Source organism: Ctenopharyngodon idella, chromosome 13 (genome assembly GCF_019924925.1).
Source record: "Ctenopharyngodon idella isolate HZGC_01 chromosome 13, HZGC01, whole genome shotgun sequence".
Lineage (NCBI taxonomy): Eukaryota > Metazoa > Chordata > Actinopteri > Cypriniformes > Xenocyprididae > Ctenopharyngodon > Ctenopharyngodon idella.
This window is the reverse complement of record NC_067232.1, coordinates 36,028,861-36,056,348: the sequence shown is the minus strand read 5'-3', so window position 1 is coordinate 36,056,348 and position 27,488 is coordinate 36,028,861. Positions and strand designations below refer to the sequence as shown.

Sequence of the window (27,488 nt, the reverse complement as noted above, 5' to 3'; positions counted from 1 at the left end):
GGACAGCAAATTTACACTGTTATACAAGCTGTACACTCATTACTTTACATTGTAGCAAAGTGTCATTTTTTTGTGTTGTCCTTGTGTTGTCACATGAAAAGGTATAATAAAATATTTACAAAAATGTGAGGGGTGTACTCACTTCTGTGAGATACTGTATATGACAGAGACATGAAAATGTACTGGATGGGAATGACCTACATCCTTTAGCCATGGAAGAATCACTGTTACAAACAGCATCTTGTGGCTTATTACTGTAATTTGTGGTCTTCAATCGTACAAGCTTAGTTTCTTTACCATTTGAGACTGATTACTGGCCAATTCAGGAAAACCCATGCAATTACTCACTGGTGTGCTGTGATCTCTGACGAGAGAAGACAAGAGCACAGCTGCTGTTGTGTGTTCTCATCCAAGTGTGATTTTCTCTTCAAAAGGCAGCCAGTCTATCTGAACGTCAGAAGCAGAGGAGACAGCAAAGCCACATGGCAGTGACTTCTGCTTATGCTGTGGATTCTGATCAAGTCCTTGAGACAAAACGAAAAGCTCTTCTAGATCAGGTACTATCAGTATTCTGTTCCTAATCAAATGACCATCAGAATGTGCTTCATATGAACTGTAGAGAAAACATCATGTCAAATCACTCTCAAAGTCTCTGAATGTTTAAGATAGTCTGCTTAAACTGGCATTAAATTGCAGCTGCACATAATAAACCCAATTAGTAATCAGGATGCCTTGATGGATTGAAAGACTGCTGCATGCCAGAACAAAGGCCCAGGTGCAAACACTGTCAACTGTCACTGTTTCTTGCTGATTACTATAGACACAAAGTGAAGTCCATTTAGAAACCTCACCTATGTAGAAAAAGATAACAGTGTGCTAGTTATTTTTCTCACTTTATACTAGAGTATCAATATACACTGCACTGTGGCACTGTAAAAAAGAATAATTCATTTTATTATCTTTTACAGTTTGATTACTCACATTGGCAGCTGTGGTTGCTAGAAATGTGCCATTAAATTGGCGCATATATGGTGCGTTCACGCCACGTCGTAATTACCGTAATTGCGAGATTTCAACTTGTAAAAAGCGTTCACGTCCTCGTAAAGCTCGTAATTACAACTTGTAAGATGGGAATTTTCTGCGAGCTCGTTCTTGTACCTCGTGACCGCTGTACCACCTGACCGCGGCAGATTCATTTAGACGTTGATACTGTTGCCAGAGTAACGCATAATTCCAGAACAGCTCCGAATAGAACGTCACGCGTCATCTCAAAATTACGGTAATTACGACATGGCGTGAACGCAGCATTATTCATACTTTAAAAATATGAATATATATTTTACAGTAAAATTACACACATTGACTTTTTAAATAGGTAAATTTAACCAATTAAGCATTAAGCATTTTATAAGCATTTTATACTAACACGTTTAATGTGGCAGTGTAGCCTATATCAATTTCAATAGTCTAATCAACAATTAAACAAAGCAACTAAATGATCAGATCTAATTATTTATTGGAAGTCATATTATTTAAGATTATTTTCTCCATGAATATATTAATAAATATTCTGTATGGATAAAAGAGTTGACAAGTTTCACAAAATTACGTGTTGTTCTTTTTTGCTCTCTTATGTTATGTTGTCACACGCTGATGCTTTCGTTCTCTTTTTCCTTACAATCTAGCGCCATCTAGAGACGTACTACAGAATACACCGCTTGAAAGACATGCTTTCATATCAGTATGCTACATTACTGAGGGAAAAAGTTCAAAGACAAAGGCAAGAGATGAAGACCCATGATCCAGATAATTCCAATCTCAGGAAAGGACTTAAAGATCAGGTAAACCCTCCTGGTATCAATGACTAATCACATTGTTTTCATTACAAAGAGCATAAAGCAAGCGTAGCTGTTACTAAATTTCGCCAGTAGAAGGCAGTGCTGAGAAAAAAAAAAAACAAAGAAAAAAAACAACAACAACTTGGCCTGCGTCTCAATGTGCATACTATCTATCCTAAATAGTATGTGAAATTAGTAATATTCAATACTATTTAGTGCGGATAAGGTGGATAGTATGCACACTGATGCAGATGCAGGGCAAGAGAGAAAAGGTTGCATTGTTTTCCGTTGGACCTCTTTATATTTAAGGCATTTTAAGCATTTCTTCCCAGTTTTTCCTTATCAAATTTGATTATAAGGGAGACCTGGGCTAGTTGTCAAGTAAACTGCTTAGAGTAGCTTTAGTTTTACGTTTGAAAGTATTTCTGTGTATTCACAAGTTACCTTTAAAGTCTTTCCACTGGGGTAAGTTGTCATATTATCATGCTAATATTATATCAGTCTTTCCAACCAGTGCTATTTTAGTTAGATACTATTATAGTTTTTATTAATATTTTGAATTAGTTTTGTTTTATATCCTTTGTTTTGCATTTTAATTTTAGATAAAGTTTTACCAGTCTTGTTTTTCTTTTTTTTTTTTTTGTCATTTTTATTATTATTTTTTAAATCATTTAAAATGTTTGTTTTTTTTTTCTCTCTCTCTCTCTCTCTCTCTCCAGTTTTAGTTATTTAGTTATCAAGTTTAACATGAATTTAAATGAGAAATGTTGGCCTGGCAACTAGTTAATAAAAATAAAATAAAACTGGAAAGGTAACATTTAAAAATATCAATCTATTGTTTTAGCCAACAGAAATTGTAAATATAATGGTATTTAAATGGCGGGCAGAACTCAAAATATATTGTTCTCATTTAGAACTAGTTTGTGAATCACTTCACATTTCACTGCAAGGGGGGAAAAAAACAAGCTTTTATGCAATTGGGCCTTTACCTAAAAAATAAAAAAAATAAACTAAATAAATAAATTTGGATATAGCCCACTTCCCCTACAGAACTAATCCAGTGTCCCTTACAAATAAGGTGACCTTCTGTACAGGATAGTAGAATGTCGTTACTGGTGTTTATTGTAAACCAAACTCACATATCAGTCTCAAACTTCCTCTACCATCTGAAATGAGCTCCTAGACATTCTGGCCAAAGCCAATCACCACCCGACACATACACAGATACCCATATACCCATATGTTAGAGTATCAGACACATCATCTACACCATCCATTAACATTTCAAATAAAGGTACCCATTTCCTGTCTCTCCATCAGAGCGATTACAGTTTTTTTTTTTCAACTGCTTACACACATTTTCAAAACTTTGCCTCTTTTTTTTTTTTTTTTTCAAAACTTTACACACAAATCCAAGAATTGCACACACAAAATGCAAAATGCCTCACATCTCTTGCAAAATGAAGCACTGCATTCAAAATATCACAAGCGCATTTCAAAAGCAAACATTTGTCTTACGTTGCAAACACCTTTGCCATAATATTCTATTTTTGGATATATCATATGCACACAATTATTCAAAACCTAAAGCTCTTCTTTCATAAGCTATGTACATTTCTGTACAAGATTGAAAGTAATTGGCAGAGAGATGTTGAAAAATTCATGGTAAACACGAAAGCAAGATTGAAACCAAACTTTTTTTTTTTTTTTTTTTTAGTGTAAGCATTTGTGGTTGTGAATACAGTATTACACAGTACAAAAGAAAAGAAATACATTAACCATGTGTAGTTGGACAGAAACAATGGTTGTGTTTGAAAAAGGAAATCAAGATACTTCCTGTTAGATTTTTGTGTGTTACATAGAGAATTGTGTGTTGTGTTTTGTAAAAAGTGTTTAATGAAATTGAAAAGTGAGTCGAAGGCCAAGAATTAGTATATAGTTTTGCAGATTTGGTGTGTAAGCAGTTTAAAAAAAAACTGTAAATTGAGATCAAATGTTGAAAAGTTAGAGAACTTATCCTAATTTTACCCTAATTTTTTCCCATCAAATTCTCCCAAGACCCTAATAAACTGGCCTATACTGTCCATATATATTTTATAAGTCCATATATATTTTGTACTCCTGCTGAGTGTCAACAATTGTCTAAATTGTCTCTTGTGTATATTTTTATTCCACCTAAAAGGAAATTTAGGAGAAACAATTGAGCTAAAGTAGATATTCAGTTCCATTAAGTTAAGTCTTAACTATGAGAGCGATCTCTCACCACAAAAAAAAAGAAAAAAAAAAGTGGTTAGAGGTGCTTTACTGAAGTGAAGTTAGGCTAAAACATGTACAAAACAGCATGAAACATCTCTTGAGCAAAAATGAATCTAGAATGTTGTAGTGTAACTCATTGTAGGAGAGTAGATGTGTGTTTCCCAGTGCCACTTTGAAGTGTTACTGAAGTCCAGAGGATTGAGGAAGCCTGTCATTGTAATATAGGGGAAGCAGTTGGTGTGGACTTGTGATTGACTTTGATTTTGGCCGTCTGGGTTGAGGAGAATAAGAGGTAGAAACTGGGGGGTAAGGATGTGGGGGAGGGGTCTTTGGCTTATCAATCTCCTCCTATAAAAGCCAGCCTTCTTCAGTGGTCTGTAATTGTGTCCTCTAATGACCAGCACTGGAGGGGAGGACAAAGGGAGAGCTATAAAGGACTTTATGGGCTGCCAGTAGGAAACCTTTGGTACAAATTGCTGAGCAAATGAAACTGCCCTGTTGTTTCCTCAGCTCTGCCTGAAAAACTTTGTCCAGACTTCATGATGATGAGCCAGGACCAAAGCAGGCCAAGCCATGGACACCTGCTGGGGCCTAATTGGTCCCTGTTGCAGTTAATGGCTTCCTGTGGTTGCATGTTTACTTCTTATTTGATTTGTATGCTCTACTGAAAGACAGGGGTCCTCACTGGACCCTTGAAATGGGAATGCTTACACATAGGAAAAAATCGCAAATGAAATCTCAAATGTTCTAGACAGAAATTAGCTTAAATGGAGAGCAAATGGAGTTTAAATGTCAGATTTCTGTCTGGAGAAAAATACCTCAGATGTGTCTCTTCAGTTTCTAAATAGATTTCAACAAAGTTCAAGCTGTGCCCAAATTTGTTATCAGTGTCTGCAATCAGCAGTTAGAGATTCCATTGTCTTTCCATCCTCAATTTAATCTTTCTGTCACAGAAGTTTGTCACTATTCAGAGGGTCGCCAGATCAACCCTCAGACATAATGACGCATACTTGGAGTGTCTACCTAAAACACGTCACTACCTGGTGAGAGCATTACTCGGCTTTCTTTCTCCATGGATATTTACTAGGAGATAATGTTTGGACTTAAGAATGAATGCACACGATTAATCATCTAATCTAATCTTTAATCTGGTCTTCATGAGGTTCTGGAACTGCAGAAAAAGCTGACCCGACAAGGGTATCTTCAGAGCCGCAGGGAGCAGGAGGTGTTCAGGGTCTGGGCAGAACAACACAGAAGCACAAGTCAACTAGAGAAGCAACTACAAGCAATTGGCAATGGTATTGCAATGTTTTTCTAGACAAGGTACCATAGTAATACCTTGTGATGGGTAATATAACTAAAATATTTTTCCATCATTTCAACCAAACAGGAATTGTAACCAAGTTGGTTCAAAATTTTTAAAGGGATAGCTCACCCAAAAATGAAAATTTTGTCATTTACTCATCCTCAAGTTGTTCCAAACCTGTATGAGTGTCTTTCTTCTGTTGAACACAGAAGAAGATATTTTAAAAAATGTTGGTAATCAAACAGTTGACGGTAGCCATTGACTTCCATAGTATTTTTTTTTTCCTACTATGGAAGTCAGTGGCTACCGTCAACTGTTTGATCACCAACATTCTTTAAAATATCTTATTTTGTGTTAAAAAAAGAAGAAGAAAGAAACTCATACAGGTCTGGAACAACATGAGGGTGAATAATTTTTGGGTGAACTATCCCTTTACTATAAGTAGTGAAATATAGTGAAAATATAGGTTAAAATAATAATAAAATAATAAAATAATAATAATAAAAGATTAATAACATAAATCATTTAATAATCACTTAATTGAACACAAAGCAGAATGTTAATAATTTAAATTTCTATGCACTAATATAGCAATACATTGCAACAAGCAGCAATATTTACTTTACTATATACCATACTATGTAGTTTTTAAGAGATAATGTACAAAACAAAAATGAATTTGATGATCAATTCATTGAAATGGTCACACTTTTACTGTAAATACACAGAAATGAATCAAACTTACCAACCCTAACACTATTTTTTGCTACTTAAGTTTAAATCTGCAAAACTTTGGATTCATATTTGTTGTCATTGTCATTTCATGCTGACAGAGAACAGCAGTAATTCCAGCTCAGATGTGACTCTTAAGGACCTGCTAAAACAGAAGTCTGGATCTCTACTGAAACTTCAGATCACATCCGATGACTTCACAGCCACAACACGAACATGTATGTTTCTGCTCATTCAATAAGTCACTGACCGCAGCTCTTCAGCTGAATGTTGTATTCAGTTGCCTTTCTGCCTTCTTTCTTTGCTACTCATTTTTACAAAACCTTTTCAGTTCATTTTAACCAAAGAAAAACTGAAATTAACCTCTATTTAGACTATTTAAAATGCTGCTGGGGCTGAAATGGCTGCAACTCTCTTCTCTCTCCATGCTGTTTGCACTGTTGGCCTTACACAAACACACATTCTGCTGGAAGCCATTTTAACCTCAACTCTAAGGGAAAAGAGAATTGATTGTTCACGTAGCAGTGAGATGATCCCCTCCCCTCAGTAGAGGAGGAGGATCTCCTTCAGTCAGCATATCATGGGCAAACATCACCCAGGGGAGAATGTCTAATTCATTTCACACACAAAAGAGACTGACCAATTTGGCCTGGGATGTCACATCATGCCGGAGGTTAGGGAATGAATTAAACTGTTTGGAAAAGATCTCCTTAAACAACCTTTCCAAGAAAGAAAATGTCTCTCTATCTATAGATAGATCTCCGATACAAATCTCTTTTATATCTCAATAGTTTCTCCTACATAGCAGTGAGTTTAAAGATTTAGATTTTTCTCATATAGAAATCTCATATTTATCTCCTGTAGAGTTTTTAGAATAAATTTCAACAATATCTCAAACCATGCTCAGGTTTCCCAAGGTTACCGTGATTTTGTCAATTAAGACATGTTCCTGGATCAGTATATTTTGTTGATCCTAGAACAACATTCCTGTCCGAAAATTTAGTCCTACCCCTAAACCTAACCCTACCCATAACTTATCCCTGAAATCAGAGGGAAATGATAGGTGAATAACACTGATGTAGAAGCACCTAAACCTGGTTGTAAACTTGACATAAACTGTAAACTTGTCCCTTAAATCTGATTAAATCTGTTAAAGTTAATTAGAATGTTGTTCAATGACCAACAAAGTCCAGGAACGTGTTGTACTTGGTGAAATCACATTCACAGTTTGGCAAGATACCAAAGTCTGTTAATAAGAGTTTTCTATGAAATATGAAAATATCAAAATCACACATTTCTCTTCACGTTCTTTCAAGACTGAATGATTTGAGCTATGCTAATCCACACTGATTTTATCACCAACAATGGTTTCTTTTGTTTCAATTTTTATTTCTTCTAAAGCATTTTAACTAAAAACTTTGTAACATCTCCTGAACTATGAAAGAGCAACCTCTGAGCAATAGGATTTTCCCCTGGGTCACTGTGGCAGGGTGATTACTTAGTTCAGTACAGCTTGTCAAACTTCACAGCCACAATAATCACAGATGAGCCCAGAAATAGAGATATTTGAGATTTATAAATTATACATTTGAGTCTGTTTCTTTTTATATTTACCTCAGATTGTTTGGTTTCTATGAGAGATACTGAGTCACAATATCTATCTGCTATGTTGAATTTCACACTTTTTTATTTTCAGGGTGGACAGTCAAATATGTCTGAGGAACATTGCTCCATCATCACTGAGTTGAAAGGAGAAATACACTGAACAAATTGTTCCCAATATATTTGTCCACTTACACACCCGTGTTTTTTTTTCCAGAACATTTATTTTGAATCCAAAGTTTGTAGGCTCTACTTATAGCTAAACTCATTCATCAATACAATCTCCTTTTCTTTCTCAAATGACTTTTACTCTCATTCTCTCTGTTGATGTGTAGTTTACAGGCTTGTTACAGGTCTTTTAGCTGCTACACAGTGCTATGAAGAAACACTGTCCTGCACTGCATCACTCTGGATGGCCAGTTTGCACCCAGCAGACAAAGTGTGTCCTCACCCGGGTGTGCAGTGTTATCGGGTGTGAGCTGGGTTGTGTCCGAGGCTCTTCTTGAGAAGTAGCACATCATTAGGAATATATTAACCCTATGCTCACTCCAAGGGTTGCTTGCACGTACAGCTCAGGCTTGGCCATTTTGCAAAGTGGGAAAAAGGTGGAGATCAGTTTCAGAGAGAAGTAGAAGACAAAGTCATGTCAACCAGGCATTGTGTTCATTATGTTCATCCTCAATAATGCAAACTTAAAAGGATAATTCACACAAATTCATATAATAAATTTTTTTTAAAAAGTCAGTAGGGTTGACTCACTTTCATTGCATGGGTAAAACAACTGAAACATTCTTGAAAAGTATCTTCTTTTGTGTTTCATAGAAAAAAAAAAAAGAACTGCACAGGTTTGGAATGACATGAGGGAGTCGACAAACGTGTTCATCCCAAGCTTATTAATGAAGCTTAAAAAAAAAAAAAAAAAACCTCTCAAGGTGTAGCGAAATCTGAGTTATAAATGGTTGTCTGTTTGTAATGTCTGCTCTCTTCACAGATGCCAGTCTCACTAAGAGGGGATGGAGGAGGGGTGAATGCTTTCCAACTGCAGGGCAAACAGACCTGGGGACAAGACGAAACTGAGCTCATGTTTCCTGAGGTAAGTGTCAAACCACAGTGTCTCTGATCCCAGTAAATAGGAACACATGGAGGCAAACACACCTGCAGCAGTTGTGCGCTCTGTCATCCTCTCACACACAAACATGCATAACTCTCACATCCATTGAACTTTTAAAACAAGAATTCATAATATAAAAATAATTATAGATATTTTTTTCTTTTTTTAAAGGTTTCAAATAGAACCAAAACCTGATGTCATAAGAGAACATTTTTAAACTCCTCAAAAAATAATGTTTGCACAACAGTGCTAATTTGATATTCCTTAAACATTCTGGTTATAGGCTTTGTTCAAAATCTTTTTGAATGTGCAACAATAAAAAAAAAAATAGACTTTACAGTTTCGAATGATGTCTTTCTCTTATCTGTATGACCAATAATGACCGAGTATTTTAAGTTCTTTTCGCTGTTATCAGGAAAGAATGTGCCAGAATGTGCCGGCATGTTCGTCGACCCCAGAGGGTTAAAGTATTAAACCTCTGCGATTAATTCAATGGCACGGTGTAATTGTGAATGATCTATTTTCTGGCATCTCTTTGAATTCTGAATTCATCTATTTGCAACATCAAGGACTTTTGTAACATCCAAGCTCCAGGTGGAAGTTGGATGCGTTAGTGTGCCTCCTGAGGCCAGGGGAGTGAGGTTTACCTGCACGTACCAACTGGCCTCCGTTACATTCACCCCTGTAAACCTCACTGTAACAAAGTTCAAGTTCAGGGAAGAAGGAGGCGGGAACCGGCGAATGTTAAACATAACTTTAATAATTAAATAAACATAAACAAAAATAAAGTATAGCGGCAGCTCCTCACAGATGCATGACTGCCGCAAGCTAAAACAACAACACCAATATAAATGTCCCAGGCCTGGTCTTTTCTCATCCTTCACTGTCGTCACTCCTCCTTTTATCCTTCCGGAGCTACTCCATTGGACTCGGGATTGGCGTGGCGCACAGGTGATGCACATTAGCACTCGTGCCACCGGCCTCGCTCTGTTCCTATGGCCCTCAGCCCCGACCTGCTTGCCACATAACCCTATTGCCGTTTGCAGGACGGGGGCACCCACAAGACTCCACTCTAATGCCCCCGCTCCCTCCACCTGGCCATCTGGTCCTCCAGCAGCCTCACTTGTCTGCTTGCCACACTCACGCTCAGCTGGGTCACAGCACCACTGTAACCAGTTCCACTCAGGGATCAAACCAACAATTGCCATAATGGGAGCTGGGCACACTTACAATGGCGCTAAGACCACAGTGAGGTTTACCTGCGTAACTATCTTGTACCAGCTGGCCTCTATTACATATACAATGAAAAATGTTTCTTAATAGGAAGGTGTTTTGTTGAACTTATGTCACTATAAATAGCCATTGAAGAACCTGTACATGTCACATTTTGCCTGTGTTTTAGTTGGACATTGAATTGGTTTTGATCTGTGTTCTGTGGTGTATGTAGCTTAACTCTAGGAGTTGTTATAGTCAGTTATATAATCAGTTATATAGTCAGTTATATTAGGGTTTTTTGGTTGCCTGCTATGTGAAAACTGTCATTAAAGTAGACTAAAGTTGACTGCAAGACACCAGACATTACCAGAGTTCAGACCACATAGAGGGGAGTAAGGAGGATGAGGAGTAGGAGGAGTAAAGCTGGGATGTGAGTGGAACCATGTAGAAACACACGAAAGGTTCATTTTCTCACACCTCCCTGTCATAGTGGACGTGTGCAAACAGAGCATGGGTCTGGAGGAGGGATGGGGGATGACAAACATTGGGCAAACAGAGTTGGGAAGGACCAGTAGTCAGGGGTATTACGCGGCCCTGTGGCCCATTGACGGCATCATCACATAAGAAAACAGAGTTAGATCCACCTGGAAAAAAGGTACCAGACATCCATCACATGGACAGACACTGTGTGCATGTGTGAGAGAATACAGCCTTTTAGAAGATATCCAAACATCTCTCACTTACACTTGCACGAGAAAATGTCTGTTGTACTCATATCAGCCTTTGAGCTGAATACTTCATTGTATTTGAGAATCAGTATTTCATATTTTAAGCAACACATTTTTATTGGATAAATAGTGGGGAGACACAAGTAGTTAATGGGTAGAGTTTCAAACCAGACTCAAATTTGTGCCACTGAAGGCCCAGGTATACTTAAAGCCAATGGTGTGGCGTCATTTCAGACAAAATCAGACAAAAGCAAAGTTTGTTTCAGATACATTTTGGGAGTTTGAAACAGATTTCCATCTTCACCATTTAATTTTTTTGTTCAGTCTGTCAAAATCAGATGCATGTAAAAACATTGAAAAGCTGCTTTATAGTAGAAATTGTGAGGGCTAAATTGGGGAGGGCAACAAATGAGAGAGTGGGCCACTTCTTGCAACTTAGTTCACTCTCATCTGCCAAGCTTTACATTAAAATGAGTATGCTAGAACCAACCCTCTCAAAGTAGAGCATATATCCCTACTTTAAACCCCAATCTAATAAATTGGGGAGGGCGACAGATGAGAGAGTGGGCCGCATTCTGCGACCTGGTCCACTTTAGCTCTCACCAAGCTTTATACTCATGAATATATCCACAAGGATGGATATTTAAATCCCAGGGCCGCTTCTTGGGGAGGGTGACAGATGAAAGAGTGGCCCGCTTCTTGTGACTTAGTCCACCTCAACTCTCAACTGCCATGCTCGATACCCATAGAGGCTTAAAAATGGGCATTCTTTTAATGCGAGGAGTCATGCTGAAATCTCACGTCACCTTCCAGCTTAAAGCCGAAGGGGTAACACATAACAAAGTGGAACGCTTATAGTGATAAAATCCACCTTTTGTTATAATATCCCTTGTAAACTTTCAGGGAGTGTGCTGATGTAGCCTAGACTATTTTTGCACCATCACTTTACTGGAGGGGGCAACTGATGGGAAGTGAAAGTTTTTTGAGCAAGAATTGTGAGGAAGGGGCGAGAGCCTGAACAAGCTGCCCAGCTTTTATCACCTGACTTCTTCCTCTTAGCTGGAATCACAGTCCTCAGGTTGGATTTTAGCTTCCTCATGGCACAGCGCCTCTGCCCCCCTAAATCTGTGGATTTACGCAGCTCCTTATCTGCCTTAGTAGACAATCCCTCACCCTGATCCAGGTCTCCCAGTAAGTTGGCTTGGTAGGGCTCCACCAGCCTGATCTGTTGCCGCATACAGCGCAATGTTGTTTGGCACGGCTTAGAAGGCAAAACTGGAGCCTTCAATTATGATGCCAACCCAGGGGAGCATCTCTTCTACCCAGGGCATCCTCACATATCCCTGCTTGCACAGTCCATCCACATGTACTAAACAATGCACCACAGCTACAAAAGAAACAATCCCATAGACTTGGGACTTGAGATATCTAAAGACATAGAGACTTGATGCGGTCTGGACTCTGGCAACAACTGTCTTACAGTCAACTACTTTATCACTAGCTTTCACATAGCAGGCAACCAAAAACACCTTCTGTGTTAGGAGTCTTTTGATTTGGCTAAGTAAGCACCTAGCAACCAGAAAAACAACATTGGAAAAAAATCTAGTTAGATATTGTCGGTCCATATAGCCAAAAATATATTTTCAGATATATTTTTAAATACAAAGTTCTGTCATGAAACTCTAGATGGTGCAGGCTAATAGGTCCTTTAACTCAACCTGCTCGTAATAACATCATTATCTATAGGGTACAGCTGATTGGTTCCTGCTGAATCAGTAGCCAATGAGCTTGCTCAACCTTCAAAATACTTGGGTATTTGCATTTGCATTTGCCTTAGCAGTGCAGCACGCTTCAGAAACACTCCACCTTCCCCAGCTCCAGCTTTATATATCTGCTATGGGTAATTCATGTACACTATATTGTATAGCAGCAGCATGTCTTACTTGCTCACAGCAGCGTGTGTATGTATTGGCAGTAGCAAATCCCGTACTTGCTCCGCGGAAGCAGAAATAAAAGCAGCAGCAGCGTAGCAGATCTATACCGCCAAGACCAAACATATCACCATTGTCATACCCATTACCATGCCAAACACTCAGAGAGTTGTCATGACAGAAATATATTTCATACAAAAATAGCCAAAAATACATAGCTGTTTTTTAAAATTCTAATTTAATATTTTAAAATATTTTAGTTACTTAGTTTTAGTTACTTCTTCATCTATCTGTGCATTTTTATACATTTTCTATCAAAATATATTCCTATAAAATGTAATTTATTTATATTTTAAATAATTGCATGTACAATGTATTTTAACATTGGAAATTTATTTTCTTGCCTCTTGAATTACATTTTGTAATATATTTCTTTATCTGCCTGCCCTGTTTTCAACATAAATGTAGCAATTATTTGAAATTATATTTTTCCCAGTAAAAAAAAAAAAAATGCCATATCTAATTTTGGACTGAAAAAGTTCTTTTAGTTAGCTATGGCATGTAAAATCTGTTATGACTTCTCATGTAAACAGTTGGATGTGATCTAATGTCACTTTAGTCTACAGGGATTTTACACAATGTTACACCTGTTCTCCACTCACATTACAATGTGCTTGCATTTTAAAAGTCAACGCTTTACCACTGCAATTGTTGCTGTTGTGTAGAAGCTGTAGACGTGAGGTCCACCTAACATCATTCATTTGGTGATGTGTGCGAATAAGCACCTATATCAACAGTTCAGCTGTCCCAGATGGCTCCCTCGCTCACATCCTGTCACCTCAGGGTGTGAGACGACACACTGTGTGGCTTGAAAGATTGTGAGGTGCACAGAGTGACACAGCAACTGTGAGAGATGACACTTGTGCTGTCACCTCTGACTGATACATACCGCTGACATAAAACCCATGGAAGTGATGAATGATCACCAATGAAGGAATACACAAAACACAGTTCACAACCTATATATGTTGCTTACATAATTTGACATAATGTCGAGTGAAAATACATTCAATGATGAAAATAGGAGGACAGGATTTTATCCACAGGGAATTGACTGGATTGTGAAACGTGGGTGTTACATATCAAAATGGTGTACCAAATATGATAATCTCCTTCTTAAAATATAAATGCAGCTGTATATTTTAACGAAGAAAGTTCCATTATAAAATAAATGAAAATACAAATATTATGTGTTAAATATTATCTATCTATCTATCTATCTATCTATCTATATATATATATATATATATATATATATATATATATATATGCAGTTGGGGTCAGAATTATTGGCACCCTTGATATATATATATGATCAAAGATGACTGTAAAAATAAATCTGCATTGTTTATCCTTTTGTTCTTTAATTCATAAAATTAGCAAAAATCTAACCTTTCATTGAAGAAAAAGAATTGAAAGTGGGGGGAAATCACATTATTAAATAAATGTTTTTCTTCAAAACACGTTGGCCACAATTATTGGCACCCTTTTATTCAATACTTTTTGCAACCTCCTTTTGCCAAGATAACAGCTCTGAGTCTTCACCTATAATGCCTGATGAGTTTGGAGAAAACCTGACAAGAGATCAGAGACCATTCCTTCATGCAGAATCTCTCCAGATCCTTCAGGTTCCCAGCTCCATGTTGGTGCTTCTTCTCTTCAGTTCACTCCACTCAGGGTTCAGGTCTGGGTACTGGGATGGCCATGGCAGAAGCTTCATTTTGTGCTCAGTGACACATTTTTGTGTTGGTTTTGATGTTTGTTTTGGATCAGTGTCCTGATGGAAGATCCAACCATGGCCCATTATTGGATTTCTAGCATTGGTATTTGATAGAATCCATGATACCATGTAATTGAACAAGATGTCCAGGACCTCCAGCAGAAAAATAGGCCCACAACATTAAAGATCCAGCAGAATATTTAACCATGGGCATGGGGTACTTTTTATCCATATGTGCACCAAACCCATCTGGTGGGTTTGCTGCCAAAAAGCTCTTTTTTTAGTTTCATCTGACCATAGAAGCCGGTCCCGTTTGAAGTTCCAGTCGTGTCTGACAACTGAATATGCTGGAGATTGTTTCTGGATGAGAGCAGAGGATTTTTCTTGAAACCCTCCTGAACAACTTGTGGGGATATAGGTGCTGTTTGGTAGGTGCTAATTTTTTTTAGGCTTTCTGAGACTCAAGACTCAACTAATCTCTGCAATTCTCCAGCTGTGATCCTTGGAGAGTCTTTGGCCACTCAAACTCTCATTTTTGTAACATCTTTAGTTGATTGGAACTTCTTAATTTGCCCTGATAGTGGAAATGGGGATTTTCAATGCTTTAGCTATTTTCTTACAGCCACTTTCTATTTTGTGAAGCTCTTTGGTTTCTTTGGTTTTAATCATTATGATAAATGATTAAGGGAATTTGGCCTTTGTGTTTCCTCATGTTTATACTCCTGTGGAACAGGAAGTCATGGCTGGACAATTTCATGTTCATGATCACCCTGGTGTGCTAAAAGAAAATGTAAATATGAATAGGAATATACTTCAGAAATATTTTACTCATAAAAAAATCTAGGGGTGCCAATAATTGTGGCCAATGTGTTTTGGAGAAAAACATTTATTTCATAATGTGATTTTCCCCCCACTTTCAATTCTTTTATATATATATATATATATATATATATAATCTTATGTAATATTTTTTCTGCCCACAACTGTTAGATTCATAGACTTAAAGAAAAACATTAAAACTATGGCTGCCAATAAAATACAAATATTTGATAAGTTTTAATCTAGTTATTATTATAATTATTATTTAAATTTTACAGTATTTTATTTATTTATTATTTTTTTTCTGCAGACCCCTAACACCCTCATGCACAATGTTAAAGTTGTAAGAGTCACAGAGACAGGTGTGAGTTCTCAGGACACCTCTTTTAGTGATGTTTGTCATGTAGTTGTAGGGACATTTGCATTTTGTCTCCACAGATCTTCACTCGGGAGCTCAAAGTGCCTAAATTTTCCACTCTGAAGTCCAACTTCCTGGAAGAAGTCAGCTCCAGTTTGCTTTGTTGGGTACCTATAGAACATTTTCATTTAGCAGACACGTTTAACCAAACCTCTTCAGGGGGATAACAATAGAAAGTATAGGGCTACTAGTTAGGTGCCCATGTTTGGATTATGTGTCTATGTTTCTCTGTTTTTATCATAACAGAGAAGCCATGTGCCACTGATCAAGTCAAAGACCACTGACATTACCTACAAAATGAGATTAATGCACAACCTCTCGCTCTCTCACATGGCTGACACCCAGAGGTGAGAAATTTACATTTATCAACTAATTTAAACGTATAGACATTTGATAATTATAACTTTTTTTATGTGAGCAGAATCATGGCAAAAAATGAAAAATGGAGCTTGCAATGCACAGATGGTTTCAGCATCAAAGAATTGGTTAGTTATACACAACACAAGCTTTCTCAGCACTACAAATTCACATTAGTGAATTTCTTTATTAAACGAATGGTTTAACCAAAATGAAATTTACTCACCATCTTGTTGTTTGGACCCATTTTGTTTTTTTACTTCATGAAACCCAAAAGTATATTTAAGAATGTCCAAGCTTTTGTTTTGATCCCATATATAGTTTTGATGATTTATCTTAACAAATGTGAGAAAGAATAGAAAAATAATATAAATATCATAAAATTAGTAACATTATTAATGCACTATTCCATGTCTTCTGAAATTAAACAGTACCTTTTTGAGGAGTTTAGACCTTTAATAATCACTAATGATCTCCCCCTCTACCACCCTCTATCAAATCACACTTTTGTTTTGCCTTTAGATGTGTAAATGATGACTAATGTTAATTTTGGGGCACCCATTCCTTTACCTAATGTGCTTTTATAGTTCATTTATTGTTCAACATCAACACTTTTTATTTTGAGGAGATGAAGCATGAATATTCTCACAACATCCAAATTCAGAAGACCAGATGCCCTACAGAGCCTGACCCTAATACACACCAGAGTGATCAGGGTAAACCTGAGAGCCCAGATTCCTTAAGTGAAAGTCCAAATGCACATTTCTTACCAAGGTCAGGAATTACTATGACTGAAGAGTGTTGAGGAATGTGTCGATCATTTTCAATTTCAAACTTTATAATTTTTTATTCATGCATGTAGTCTCCAGCCAGCTGGGAAAAGTGCAGAAAAATCCTCATCTAGTTGTGCTGGAGAACCTCGTTCATCATATACTGATGTGCCTCTATGCATAGCTGATGTCTATACTAGACATGCTGTTGAGGTACTGATACTGTATGTGTTTTTAATCATTTAATATAATGCAGTTATTGTGTACATGTTTTTACATTGTTCTTATATTTGAAAATTACCTCTATGTAATTATTTTTTTCTGTAATGACATACAGTTGACCCTTTAACCCACCCTTAAACCTAACCATACCACCAAACTTGTCCCTACCCATATCGCACCTTAATAGCAGAAAAAGTTTTTTTGCAATACAATTTTTTATGTAAAGATACCTAATATAAAGTGTGACAAGTTGTTGTTTTCATTATAAAAGACAAACAAGAAAACCCAACTATAATACAACAACAATATTAAATCAAAATCAGATTTAAGTTAACTGCGATTTTACTTTGTTTCAGGTGGAAAAATGTGACACGAAAATGTGGACAAATTATACTTAGACCACTGGTGTTGATCTGTCACTTTAAAACAGGTCCAGGAAAGAAAGATAGAGTTGTCCTTTTTAAACTTTTGCAATGTTTAATTTACTATGAATTTACTTAATAAATAACAAAATGATAATGTAGTTGTTATAGCCTACATGCTTTATAGTTAAAGTTATAGACTTACTGTCTTAACTGACAGACTTTACTGTCTTTGAATGAATGTTACAATTTCAAGCCTGTCTTCATTTTTTACTCAATTGTATACATATTTTGGTATTCAGATGCTTTTTAAATAAAAATAATTTCAGAAGTGTTGTTGTTTCTATGAAATCTCAAACATTTTTTACCGGAAGTTTTGTCGCCTAGATGACGCTTTTCACGCTATTTTATGAACACCCATTGTCCTGAAACGCGTCGAGTCGGATGGCGTTTCCTCTGCTTTTGACACCTTTGGAGAAAGATTCCCACGGGCTTTAAACTCATAAACATCTACTATAACATTCATCAGCACCTAGCCATGGACTTACACAGCCCTTGGGTGTATAATCATTTGATACATTTTTTACAATGCAAATTTTCTTAACTTTTTTCAACTTATACACGATAAAATAAATATGTATAATTATGCCTTTTTGTTTAGCATTTTCTCCCAGTGGCATTCAGCAGATAACAGCCTTATACATCTAACATACATTCAAAGTTTGAATTAAAAAACTAACAATTTTCCCCCACAATTTTAAGCAGCATATGAAGACATGTAGGGATAGGGTATCATTTGACCGGCATAGATTTTTTTAAGTCAAGTTTTTGTGAGGAAATCGTCGATATATAGGGCCTATCCTATTTTAAATGTGCCGTTGTGACTATGAATATTTGTAAATATTTACGCATTTCTTTACACAAGATCTCTGAACCAATCACTGGCCAGACCGCACACATCAAAGCGGAGAGACCAGCCAATCAGAGCTTTCCTGAGCAAAGCATGGAGAGCGTTTTACCTGGGGAGTATTTAATTGGATGCATCTCTTGTAGTCTTGGGCGTATTTTGACTGAAAAGCTCGCGCAGTTTGGAATTTTTTATTTATTTATTTTTTCTTGTTGGAGACGATTGGATAGCAGAATGGCATCTGGGGCTAGTGATTGTCCGGAAAAGAGCATCCAGTATCGGGTGGATCATTTATTAACTGCGGTAGAAAATGAACTTCAAGCTGGCAGCGAGAAAGGAGATCCAACAGAAAGAGACCTTAAAGTCAGTTTGGATGAAAATGAACTTTGGCAGAAGTTCAAAGAACTGACGAATGAAATGATAGTGACCAAGAATGGCAGGTATTTTTTTTTTTTTTTTTTTTTTTTTTAGCCAGAAGAAATATTATTCATATTAAAAAGTCAAAATGTACTATTGTTACCTTAACTGTTGCTTATTGATCTGTTGATTAGTTGATTGCCTTATTAGGCTAATGCTCATAAAAGTAGTTGTAAACAAAGACACATGAAAAGTAGTTTCTAGCCCAATTGTTTTATTTTGTCAGTGTACACACTTAGTATGTGGAAAAAAACGTTCCAAATACGTTTTTTCCCCCTCATTCTTCTTTTACAGTATTATATTAATTTTAGCTGAATTTAGAGAAACCAAATGATTCCTCTAAGTCTAAATGTCTCTGTTCATTGATCAGGCGCATGTTCCCAGTGTTAAAGGTGAATGTGTCCGGTCTGGACCCAAACGCCATGTACTCCTTCTTGCTGGATTTTGTGGCAGCAGACAATCACAGGTGGAAGTATGTGAACGGTGAATGGGTACCGGGTGGCAAACCTGAGCCACAAGCCCCGAGCTGCGTCTACATCCACCCAGACTCGCCAAACTTCGGTGCGCACTGGATGAAAACCTCAGTCTCCTTCAGTAAAGTCAAACTCACCAACAAACTGAACGGAGGTGGTCAGGTTCGTGACAGTACATTCGAAACAGTTTATATACTGTATAAGCTAATCTAAAATTGAACTGCATGAAATCGAATATCGTTTAAACGTGAAGTAAACTGATTACTATAGGAAAGTACTAAAAACATATGTCACATTTTTTCATAGATTATGCTGAACTCGCTGCACAAGTATGAGCCACGTATCCACATCGTGCGCGTTGGTGGTCCACAGAGAATGATCACCACTCATTCTTTCTCTGAGACACAATTCATAGCAGTTACTGCCTACCAGAATGAAGAGGTAACGCGTTTTATTTTTCTACAATGTGATTTTATAAAGCATTTCAACAAATGAACAATGATTTTGTGCATAATAATAATAACACTGGAAGACATCTGCAATTTGCTCTTTTAGATTACTGCTCTCAAAATTAAATACAATCCATTCGCCAAAGCTTTCCTGGATGCCAAAGAAAGGTATGTTTATTTATTTATTTATTAGATTTTATAAAGAAAAAAAGTAATACATGTGCATTATAAATACCTGAGTTGGGCTTTTTGTAACTTTTTACTCCAGTTAATTTTTTTTTTTTTTTTTTTTTTATGTTTGAAAGTAATGTTTTGTTCAGACACATACATGTTGTGGTAGTAATAAACTGTATACAATACAAAAAAATATAAACACATATTTGCTCTCATATAATTGTAACAAATTTATGGAAATGTATTGGAATTTCACTTTGGAGGATACAGTTAAATTAAAATGTCCAGGTGTTTAAAACTGTGTGTTTAAAGTAACTTACAAATCCACTGATAGAGAAAACAAGCATTTGTATAATTGGACTTTTAACTCATAATTTTCACCATGGAAAAATTTCCCATGTAACAACTAGTTTCTTCGTGTTTACAATACAAGTCCTCAACAATGTTCACATTGGAGGGGGATCTCCATGTGAGCATTGTTGAGGACTTGTATTGTAAAAACGAAGAAACTAGTTTTTGTTAGAACCAAGATGATATATAAATGTATCTCCTTCTTTTTTTCCAGAAGTGATCATAAGGACATAATAGACGATGTCAGTGAAAGTCAACAGTCTGGCTATTCTCAATGTAAGATCAAATTTATTTTATTAATTATTTCAATAATCATCAATGTCATTCATTTGGATTAAAGTTATTTCACAATTCTCTATTAAATGTGGACTGATCCTGTCCAGTTTATGTTGTGCAGCAGTTATGTATTTATTTATAATAATTACAGTTAAGTGCAAAATGAATTTCCTGTTGACTCTCATTTTCCTGTTGGTCTAGTAAGTAGCTGGTTTCTGCCAGCCACAGGGTCTCTCTGTCCTTCTGCAAACCCTCACGCACAGTTTGGCAGCCCGCTGTCTCTATCCTCACCCCATGGCTGTGAACGTTACTCGACTCTGAGAAGTCACCGGTCCACACCATACCCCAGTCCATATACCCACCGGACAGCCTCTCCCAGTAAGTTACTCCCTCCCATATTGTCCTACAAAGTTCCCAATCACTGCTAAACTGTAAAACTAAACATAAACATACTTTCTGAAAGTAACCCTAACCTGCCATTTAAGGAAACTGTGAATCATATCTCATTCATGCTTCAGCATATTGAAATATGTGCAGTGTTGGTGAAAGTTACTTTTAAAAGTAATTTGTTACAATATTACAATATTGTGTTACTCCCTAAAAAAGTAACTAATTTCATTACTTAGCTACTTTTTTATGGAAAGTAATGTGTCGCGTTACTTTTGCCTTACCTTTTCTTACCTGGGCTGGGCTTGCTTGTTTGTTTTTTTATTAACAAAACAAACAAACAAACAATAAGCTTTATTTTTGGCAAATGTAAAGGCCCTTTCACACCAAAAGTGAAATGAATAAGCTTCAGGCTGAAGGAAATGCAAATTCACACCTGAACAGTAGAGGGCGCAACTCAAACAAACCTTTCAGCTGTGCTGCCGTTCTGGATTGCAGAAGAATAGGACACAAGAGAAGAAAGTTCAAAACTTTTAATTCAGTAATAAAAACAAACAAACAAAAAAGAAACAAATGTGATGTTTAACTAAAGTATTTTTGCTTATTAGTATGGTTGAATTGGATAATCAAAGGTCAGCAGCAAAGACATTGGTTCAAAAAGTGAGATTAAATGCATAAAGTATATTTGTGTAATTTAACAATTATTGCAGGTTTGCGTAGTATTCTGAGTTTACATTTCACTGTTTTTATTGGTTTTGAGGAATTTTTGTTTTTGTGCAAGTGAGATGTTTTGTGCACACATTTAATCTAGAACTATAGTAACCATCATGTTTACACAGCGCACAAATCCTCTGCACTTTACTTACAACTTGCATTTACTTATTTGAAAAAGTAACGAAGATATTTTGTTGTAAATTTAAAAGTAATGCGTTACTTTACTAGTTGCTTGAAAAAAAGTAATCTGATTATGTAACTCGCATTACTTGCAATGCGTAACCCCCAACACTAAATATACGACATTATCTCTGTATGAACAGTTTACAGATAGCAGAGTAACTCAGTTCACAGTAAATGCTCCAAGACGCTGAAAACACTGTAAGCGATACTTCCTAAAAAAGTAACTAATTGCATTACTTAGTTACTTTTTATGGAAAGTAATGCGTTGCGTTACTTTTTTTCATCTGGGCTGTTTCTTTGTTTGTTTTTATAACAACAAAAAAGTTATATTTTTGGTAAATGTAAATTCACACCAAAAAGTGAAATGAATAAGCCTCAGGCTTAAGAAAATGCGAATTCAAGCCTGTACAGTAGAGGGCGCAGCTCAAACAAACCTTTCAGCTGTGCTGCCATTCTGGATTGCAGAAGAATAGGACACAGGAGAAGAATTAAATGAGTAAATGTATGCTCATGTTTTGTCTAGAACTAGTCCAGTGTGACACATTTTTTTATTGTATTAATATTTTAATAACTATCATGTTTACACAGTGCACACAACACCACATTGGGCTATACTTTATACTATTACTACTATGCTATTTTTAAAATATTTTTGGACCAGACAATTCCTGCCCCTGTTTACATTACGGAACGGAAACAAGATGTTGGAGATTCTGCTAAAGGTTTGGACTTTAAGCTTGTTCCATGAGGATTATAATGAGAATTTTTTTCTTTTGCGTGAACTGTTCCTTTAATGAGCCACTCAAACAAGTTCTACTGACTGCAGAGTGTCTGACATTCCTGAAGCTTTTGTGTTTGAGTTTACACTCATAAATATGGGAACTTTGGTGGTGGAATGCTAACCCATAGCTACTGGGTTTTTGAACACTCAGTCACATCACCTCCAGGTGTGAGAGAGAGAATTCTAAAGCTATTGACTGAACAGGTTTGACACTGATCATGAGACTAGATCCTACGTGTTGTTTATATTGCAGCTGGTTACTCTGAAAGCTCAACCTGTCTCTCCATGTTGCCGTCTCATGATAACTGGTCCAGTCTGCAGATGTCCTCCCACTCCAGTGTGCTCCCAATGGGCCACAGCTCTCCCCCAAACTCAAACTCTAGGTGAGTCTCTTACCATATATCACATCTAATGAATCACACACTTTTACTACAACTTAAATGCAAATGTATTAGTTAATGCTAATTTCATCATTTACTAAGATTAATAAATGCTTTAGAAGTATTTAGTTCATGGTAAATATACATCATTTTCCTTGTTTCTTCCTTGAGCTCTTAAACATCCTCATAGGAAAGTAAAATCACAAATAAGATCTCTTTAATGTCTCAGTAGTTTCTCCTAAAAGCAGTGAGATTAACTGGAGGTTTTTGCTTACATTTTCTTGAGGAAAAAAAATCTTGCATGCAAGTTTAATAAGAGATCTCAACAATGTCATATAAAGGAGAGCCAGAAGAGGGCACTTAATTGCAACAAATTCAGCTCTAGCAAAAAGCATTTCTAGTTTGAAAACTGCTAATCTGACCAATAATATTTTCCTCTGGGTTGTTAAATTCATATTGACATGATGTTGTATAGCACTGAAAGCTCATTATTGTTTTGTATCCTGTTCACAGTCAGTACACCAGCTTGTGGTCTGTAGGGAACACACCTTTGACCCCAGCATCTCAGGCTGGAAGTATGACCAGCAGTCTGGGCTCCCAGTTTCTCCGCGGCTCTACCAGTCACTACAGCAGCCTGGCTCACCCAGTCACAGCGCCCTCTTCTGGCTCTCCTTTATATGACTCCACGGCTGTGCCTGAGGTGCATGAGGCTTCACAATATGACAATTCAGCCCATGTACGCCTTCCTACAGCCTGGACCCAAGTCACACCGTCCTCCTTATAGGAAGTTGACCCTACAGACTAAATTAAAGCTGTGTATAGCTGAACTATTGCTTTTATGCAATAGCTTTTGACACCAATATATTAGATCAACTGGTTTCTCTGTTTTTGCAGTGGAAGTGACTCAAGTTAGCGTGATTTTTATTCTTTACACACAAAACTAATTTCAAGATTTGTATGCTTTACATTCAAAACTAAAGACCTAACTGAAATCTTTCTTTCTTCAAAACTCAATTTGTAAACAAGTGTTTTATATGATTTTGTCATTGAGTAATGCTAATTCAACCAGTGAAAGCCATGTGGGGGTTTTAAATATGCAAGTCATCATTTAAGGCATATTGTACATAAGGCTTATTTATTTTGTCTTGTTATGAAGGATACTATATGTGCACAATTGTGAAGAAAAACTTTTGTAAAAAGAATAAATGTTTATATTTTTGCATTTGAATTCAGCATAGGTAAAAATGTAAATGCTCTTCAAATTGTTATTAAACACATTTCTGTACATTTATTTAACAACCTGATTTTTTTTTCTTGCCGCATGTTTAGTAAGTTATTGTTGTTTAAAGATAAACTTAGTCTAACAAAGTTTTACAGAAAATTGAGAAATCTTTAAGACCACCCCCACCCATTCAAAAAAAATGAATGCATGTAACAATGCATAGAATAGATGGTTAAAGCTTTTATAAATGGCCATTTTCTTATTAACATCAATATAATCAATTGTGTCAATTAAAAAATATTAAATATATCTTCATAATTTTATTTAAAACATTTTACAGACATCTTGTCCCTAGTCATAAGGGTATATTTTTCTGTGTAAGTCTTGAACTTTTAAGTGGATCTAGATCCTTCTTCTGAGATTGCTTATGGACACTCATACTTTTATATGTGATTCTGCACCTAGTCGGTCAAAGCTATATTGTCCTCTCTCATGTGAAAATTCCACTCACTTAGGTGAGGAATTGCATCCATCTTCAGACAATCCAGCCATTTAACAGTGGGGCCAGAGGGAAGCATGAATGATTGTTGACCAGGTAAAATTTTTGGCAAAGGAAAAATACAGAGATCTCTAAGAAATAAAAGTCATTTTAATTTACACATCCATGAGAATGGAATAATTAAACCCTGTTGATTACTTCTGTTCTCTCACTGCTGTTTTATTTTTTATTCTGACTCAAAATCAAATGCTCATCATATCTCCCAAACTGTCTATCTGACAAAACAAAATATAGAATACCCAGAATTGTATTAAGACGAAGAAAGTAACCTCTTTAATGTAATATAATACAAATTAAATTCATTTAAACGCATATTTAAACTAACTACCATAAATGTGTACAGACAGAGATGCCCTTAAGACGCATTGTATTAATAATAATACTTACTAATGTGTTATTCAGTTAAATAAAATGACTGTAATGTGTAGCAGAACAGCGGGTAGTCCTGTTTATTTAACAAACGTCATAATGGAGGCGTGTTAATAATGAGCGCAGCATATAAAAGGGGGAAAATAGCGCACCTAGGAGGCGTTGTTCCTGATATCCTGCACGAAAGGTAAACGTGATGATGTGTGAGACAACGAGTGACGTATGTCATGTGACGTGTGGTTCCGGCCTGCTGTTTTGGACATGCTCTAGTGAGTTTGGAAGAAGAAATGATTGATTTGTACTTGCACGTACAAGTTTCATGCGATCCCACTCCAGTTTATGCGTGTTGGCACAGCTGATACGGAGATATCCAATGGATTCCCGTCGATTAGACGCCTCGTCGTTCTCTAAGCACTCATCATTAAACCCGAAATCTGCTCAAACCTGGTCAGTGACTCCCCGCTTGCTCCACTCACACACACATACACACACACATACACGCATACACATTTTCCAACAAACGCGTGCAATCAAATGCGCGCACCTTAATTCCTGCATCCATTTTTAACATTGAGAGCGTTTTTTGTTTTGTTAAATGCTCCTTACGTTTTGTGTAATGATTTAATTTTCTTTTCTTTACATGTGGGGAAAAAAAATGCAGATTTGGGCACGCGGATGTGGAAAGAAACGCACTTATCTGGTGACATATTTTGGAACTTTTATTGTATTGCCATGTCGTATGGTTTGTGAGTGACTAAAAAAAAAAACAAACAAAAAAAAACTCTTTGCTTGAACCGATTATCAGGACAGTCACCAATTATCTGAAACTGAGTTGACATTGCATTCAAGCTGTTTTCTCTCTACTGGACTGGACTTATATGATCATTGTTGCCTCATTTTATGCAAATTTGTTACTCTGTTGATGTGATATATTTTGTTTGTTTTTTTTTTCGTTTTTTTTTTTTTTTTTTTTCCCCTTTCCTTACCTTTTGATAAGTAAATGAAATGAATTTGAGAATTTGAGTGTTGGTTATTGTAACTGGTGATTTTAGAGCTATCTGGGGAAATATTTAAAAATTTGACAGTTTTCACTGTCTGGCGCCCGAACAAAAAATACTTTTGAGGTTAAAGTGTACAGCTGGGTGTCGTCACCGTTACAGAAGTGGCGCCCGAACAGGGACATGAAACCTTAAAAAAAAAAAAAAAAAAATTTCAAGAGACTTTACTTAATCGAACTCAGAGGATTCAAACGTTGTTGTTTTTTTCCCCTCTTTTTGCCTCTATTTGCATTTCTGTTTTGAATTGTATTTCATGTTATTGATTTTCTGCTTAAGTGTTTGTGGAAAAAAAAAAAGGGCTGGTGATAAAATAAGCATTTACTGGGTCAATCTTGATGTGATGTAACTGTTGCTGTATACCTTCTGCCATCTTTAAAAAAATATTGTAATTTATTTTGTTTTGTTGTTTTGGTGCCCCTGTTGCCCAAGGAATTGGCCCATACATCTTAGACATCATTCACTGATTTTTATTTTGCATTACATTACTGATTTACTGATACTTACTGATTTCACACACTACAAAATGGCCACTACCCCACTTTCCCCATCAGCTTCTGTGGTCATTGACCCCCCAGACATAGCAACTCCAGTCTGGCCGCCTCCACAACCCAGACTTCCAACTCATGTTCCCAACTTCCAATCTACCCCCACACAGTTCAGTAGTCCCCAACCAAGGTCTCAGGTGCACTTTGCCACCATGTCTCCAGGGGTCGCTGCTCAGCTCCACCCAGATCCAATGCAACTTTGTACATCTTCTGAAGCTACATCGCCTTCCTTAGTGTCACAGCGTGGACTGCCTGGATATCTTCCCACACCTGGAAGGGAAATTTATAATCTCACTACTCAGGTACAAGGGAACTGGGAATATTTGTTTGAATGCTTGAAACGGCAGGATAAAGCTGTGAAAGAACTTACCCAAGAAGTTACAAAAACCACTTCCTTGCATGATGCTCAGTTGGTAACCCTGTCTGCAAAAATGGAGTCTAACCATCAGTATTTGCTGAACAGGATAACTTCACACAAACGTGACGAAGAAGAAAGCACAGATCAACTGATTAAAGCCATGAAGACAATGGTGACGGGAGAACTCCAGAAAAGTGAAAGTACTTTAATTTCAGAAGTTTGTTTCATGATTGAACAAGCTCAACTTGAGTTGCAGAAGGACATTCGAGCGACACAGGACAGTTCTCAAAAAGACTGTCAACAGTTATCCAAAGAGATTAAAGACTGTAGCACTCAACTGAATGCTTTGAGCAACCACTTCAAAGATCTGCAACTGGAAATGGGTAATTATGTCAAATCATCCAAAAAAGAAGTGGCCGATCAACTAACTGGTCTATC

At 36.6% G+C, this 27,488-nt stretch overlaps 1 protein-coding gene across 5 annotated transcripts in view; it reads left to right on the top strand.

The window, feature by feature from the left end:
• The window catches only part of LOC127525251 (T-box transcription factor T-like), a 34,639-nt gene extending 10,415 nt beyond the window's left edge, over window positions 1–24,224 (top strand). For 2 of the 5 annotated variants that reach the window (XM_051917676.1, XM_051917675.1), the window contains exons 3-21: window positions 435–557; window positions 1,686–1,841; window positions 5,048–5,137; window positions 5,257–5,392; window positions 6,234–6,350; window positions 8,726–8,827; window positions 15,757–15,843; window positions 15,983–16,083; window positions 16,158–16,221; window positions 16,719–16,867; window positions 16,956–17,076; window positions 18,373–18,794; window positions 19,142–19,406; window positions 19,551–19,685; window positions 19,800–19,861; window positions 20,433–20,494; window positions 20,696–20,872; window positions 22,813–22,942; window positions 23,453–24,224. In XM_051917676.1, the coding sequence (XP_051773636.1) occupies window positions 6,324–6,350; window positions 8,726–8,827; window positions 15,757–15,843; window positions 15,983–16,083; window positions 16,158–16,221; window positions 16,719–16,867; window positions 16,956–17,076; window positions 18,373–18,794; window positions 19,142–19,406; window positions 19,551–19,685; window positions 19,800–19,861; window positions 20,433–20,494; window positions 20,696–20,872; window positions 22,813–22,942; window positions 23,453–23,723 (2,175 nt within the window). In that variant the 5' untranslated portion in view covers window positions 435–557; window positions 1,686–1,841; window positions 5,048–5,137; window positions 5,257–5,392; window positions 6,234–6,323 and the 3' untranslated portion in view covers window positions 23,724–24,224. Of the gene's footprint in view, window positions 1–434; window positions 558–1,685; window positions 1,842–5,047; window positions 5,138–5,256; window positions 5,393–6,233; window positions 6,351–8,725; window positions 8,828–15,756; window positions 15,844–15,982; window positions 16,084–16,157; window positions 16,222–16,718; window positions 16,868–16,955; window positions 17,077–17,441; window positions 18,795–19,141; window positions 19,407–19,550; window positions 19,686–19,799; window positions 19,862–20,432; window positions 20,495–20,695; window positions 20,873–22,812; window positions 22,943–23,452 lie in introns of all 5 variants that reach the window. The other 3 variants (XM_051917677.1, XM_051917679.1, XM_051917678.1) reach the window with 3 other exon arrangements.
• Window positions 24,225–27,488: the final 3,264 nt, after the last annotated feature.